Raw genomic sequence first — 3,907 nt, forward strand, 5'->3', positions numbered from 1 at the left:
AAAATATGAAGGATGGCTAGAAGTGCCTCTACAGAATAGTCTTGAGAGAAATCTCAATGTTTGGGACTTTCAAAATATGGTATATCGCATGCTTTAAATTAGAATAAAATTATAAACAGGATAAACATTAACCTGGAATTATTTATATGATGATAGTCATAGTCTGCTGGGGGCTTTTTTCTATAGTTGTTAGAAGTATGAAATCTACAGCAGGTTACTATGGGTTGTATAAATCAACTTGGATCTTAAGATAAAGAAATGTCTTAGCCTTTCTTTTTCTAGGAACCATATAAGAAACCTTATTTAATGCTAAGGTATTGACAGCAATTAATGTCAAGTTAAACTGTAAATAAAAGGAATACAGCCACTGTTAGTTTCAAATTTGCTTTCTATTTTTACCCATACAGATTCAACCAGAGACTGGACCACTGAGTGGTGGAATTCTTTTGACCATAATGGGATCTAATTTGGGTATAACAGCAGATGATGTCAGAAGTATAACAGTAGCAGGAGTAGAATGTATTTTTAAAAAGGACTTCTACTCCGTTTCTACTAGGTAATTGTTTTCTATGTTGAATTTTATGGGGAGAGGGATTAGTTGTACAATTACTGGAAATATTAATAGGAGGAAGCAATGCACCATGCCTGAAATGCTTGGTATTGACATTTCTGAGGATTTGCACAAAACCAGGTTTTGCACTTCTGCACAATAACAAATTATAACAGCATTTTCGCTTATGATTAGGGCATTTTGTTTGAAAAGCTGTCATGAATAATTGCTGCATATATCTGTAAACTATTTATTTGTTTTCAAATTAAATGCATCACTGTCAGTCCACGCTTTAGTGAACAAATAATTTCAAGAAGTGGTATGTTTCAAGATCACTTGATGTAAAGCATTATACAACAGCTTAGATGGTATTGTTAATAGGAATTTAGCATTTCAAGCAGTGCCATTGTCACCTGTCTCCAATCAAGTGAGTTCTGGTACTGAAAGCTGCAAGTTCTTCTGAAAGCATCATTTCTTGTCTCTTCCTAAACTTGATGCAGCTTCTAAGAATATAGTAGACAGGATAAGAAACAAAGCATAGATTACAGCAGCAATGCACATGCCAAGACTTGCAAGAATTTGGAAAATGCTGTCCATGTGCCAGGACCCAGATAGATAATTCTGGAGTCATTCGCAGTGGAACTTGACAACCCTTTATTTAGGCCCTAATTTAAGTACGTTGTAGTTGTAAAAGTGTGGGGTTTTTTAAATTTTCTTAGGCAATAGTGCATTGTTTAAAGAAGAATAAGAATCATTCTGAGATGGAAAGAGCAAATGCTAACTAAAAAAAAGCTCCTTTTAGTAGGTCCCATCATAAAAAGCTCTGCCAGTGCACAGCCTGCAACAATAGCATACATTCACATCCTGCTTTGTTACTAGAGCTACGCTGTTTATTTTTTTCTGATTTCAGAATGATTACTTTAAAGAATAGTTGAGTAGAACATAAGAAACCCATTTTCCACTCATATGTACAATAGAATAAATTAGAATCTGTGGCTTGTAATTAAGTGTCCGCTAAGGTTTTAAAATAGAGAAGGAAACAAAGGTGTGGGGGGGGTTGGAAAGCTGTTGTATCATTCTACTTACTAGTTTGCGTTTAGCCCATCAATAATGATCACAAGGTGCTGCTATTCAAAGGGTACTGAGTTTGACTTCCGGTAGATACAGAACTGAAATATTTGCATATACCTCAGTGGTGGTCACTTCGGTGTTCAAAGTATATTGCGGAAAAAGGGAAGCTTGCCCTTCTGCATGTGCCATGCGACAGCTAAGCAAAGATTTGACTTCCTGGTGTGGTCAAGCAGGCACCTTCTGCGTGCATTCAGTCCACCTTTTTAGCTGATGAGTGAAAAGTTATGCAATTAAAGATAAACTTGCATTATTTCTGACTAGGATTGTGTGTGAAGTTGGAAATGTGACAGAAACATTGCAAGGTGAAATTGAAGTTAATATAAATGGAAAACAAGGTAGATCAACAAATGAAGTGCAGTTTACATACCAAGTAAGTACCCTGCTTTATTCAACATACAGCATGCATCTGGTTTAAAATGCATCATTAGGACAAACACAGGTGGTTGTGCTCATAGCTTTTATTCAATCAACAGCAATGTCAGTGATTATTCATTCAAGTATAGTGGAAAATGCTTATCTCTTACAACTTATTTTCCCACAGGACCAAAAATATTTCCAGAATAGCAGGTACAAAGACTCAAAGTAGGTCAATGGTGTTTGCAATTCAAATAACAAATAATGTACCTATGGTTGTAATGAATTTAGCATTTGTCAGTGCTGAGAAAAAGAGCATTGAAAAATTAGACATTCTTCAGATGCATGGTAATTGCACTGGGGTTTATCAGTGTGTTTAGATTAGCCAGTATTCTTAATCATGAAAATTAATGTGTAGCCATGGAAGAATAAGTAAGGATGCTGCATATTTTAATCTCTCAATATTTTTCATCAGTTTGGTTCATTCAAAAGCACAGCATACACAGAATAAGTAGTGCCACAGCCAGCATGGTGTGCAGTCATTTTAAACATACAATTTACTTTTATTGTCACCATGCCAAAGGAGAGTCTCAATCGCATCTTAATTGCTATGCCCCAAGTGTGGCAGTGTTGCAGCCTGTGGCTTTAGCCACCAGAACTTGTAGATGCTGGTGGCCTCAGTTGCATCTGTGTGGTCTTTAGAAGTTAATAGGGAACTGTTGTCACTGAGAGATTTAAATAATCCAAGTGTCAGATTTGATAGTTTAATAAGTAAACCTATAAAACACAGCATGTGGAGATTGAGCTAGCATTCTGAATTTTACTACAGTCTTTTCCTGAAGCAGTTTTAACTTCATGCTAACTTCTTGTTAACACTTAAGGTCCCTTCCCTCTTAAGGGAAGGGATGAAGCTAGATCTGTGGTGATGCTAGAATAACAGCTATGGAATGTTCTTATAGGGCAGAGAAAGCTAGTCACAGCCAGCTGTTTCCAGGACTTCCAGCCACAGACCCTCCCCTAAGACATGCTTTTGTGGGAAATAAGACATCTACTTTTTTAAGCAAAAAAGCACCCACTCAACTCCTTCAGTATTTCATTGAAGCTTGTTTTTCCATGAACCTCTTTGCACTGATCCTCGCTCTCCATCAGTTTCCAAAAGTACCAGGCCTCATTTTTTGCTTTTTTGTTTGAGCTGTGTTAAGGTCTCTGGAACAGGGACTATTTCTGTTAAGCTTAAACCAGGCAAGAGCTTAGCAAGAACTCATTGTGTCACATGACCTTTGCACTGATACTTCCATTTGCCTTCTGGCAGTAAAGCATTCTCCGATCTTTCATATGTTATCTTCATACAAAAATGAAATAGCTTATTGAAGGGAAGGCTTACCCATCCACCTAGGCTTAGAAGACCTTTCATCTAAATTCTTCAGAAGAGTTCTGAGCCAATTCCCTGCCCCCGGAAGAGATGGTCTGATGACTTATGACTTTGCTCTCTTAGTGCTAAAAAGGCAATGCGAGTCTGACTGCTTCCTACTTAGGTCCTAGGGGAACTCGATACATGAATATCAGCAAAGCACCGAGTTTCCGAAAACTGAAGCTATATTATGCCTCAGTCTATGCTTTTGGTTGGGGTTACAAGTTAAGGTTTTCGTAGTAATAAAAATGAACAAGCTGTTCCTAAGAAGTAAGATGGTTTACTGAAAGAGATCCCTCCAGAGTGCTCTTATTTCAGAAACATGCAGCAATGGCAAGCAATACATACCTGGAAATGTAGTGCTCGCTACCTTAAAGCTTCTGACATGGTTTCCTCTTATTTGTTTTGTCTTCACTCTTATTTCCCGAGAAAACACAGCTAGCTTCTTACCGCAGCATGAA

The 3,907-nt window shown here is 37.4% G+C and overlaps 1 protein-coding gene across 7 annotated transcripts in view; it reads left to right on the forward strand.

The window, feature by feature from the left end:
• The window catches only part of PLXNB2 (plexin B2), a 351,969-nt gene that overhangs the window by 285,035 nt on the left and 63,027 nt on the right, over nt 1–3,907 (forward strand). For all 7 annotated transcript variants that reach the window (XM_025208550.1, XM_025208549.1, XM_006027363.3 and 4 more), the window contains 2 exons: nt 408–556; nt 1,943–2,051. In XM_025208550.1, coding sequence (XP_025064335.1) covers nt 408–556; nt 1,943–2,051 — 258 coding nt within the window. The remainder of the gene's footprint in view (nt 1–407; nt 557–1,942; nt 2,052–3,907) is intronic.

Source organism: Alligator sinensis, unplaced genomic scaffold (genome assembly GCF_000455745.1).
Source record: "Alligator sinensis unplaced genomic scaffold, ASM45574v1 scaffold660_1, whole genome shotgun sequence".
NCBI classification, from domain to species: domain Eukaryota; kingdom Metazoa; phylum Chordata; order Crocodylia; family Alligatoridae; genus Alligator; species Alligator sinensis.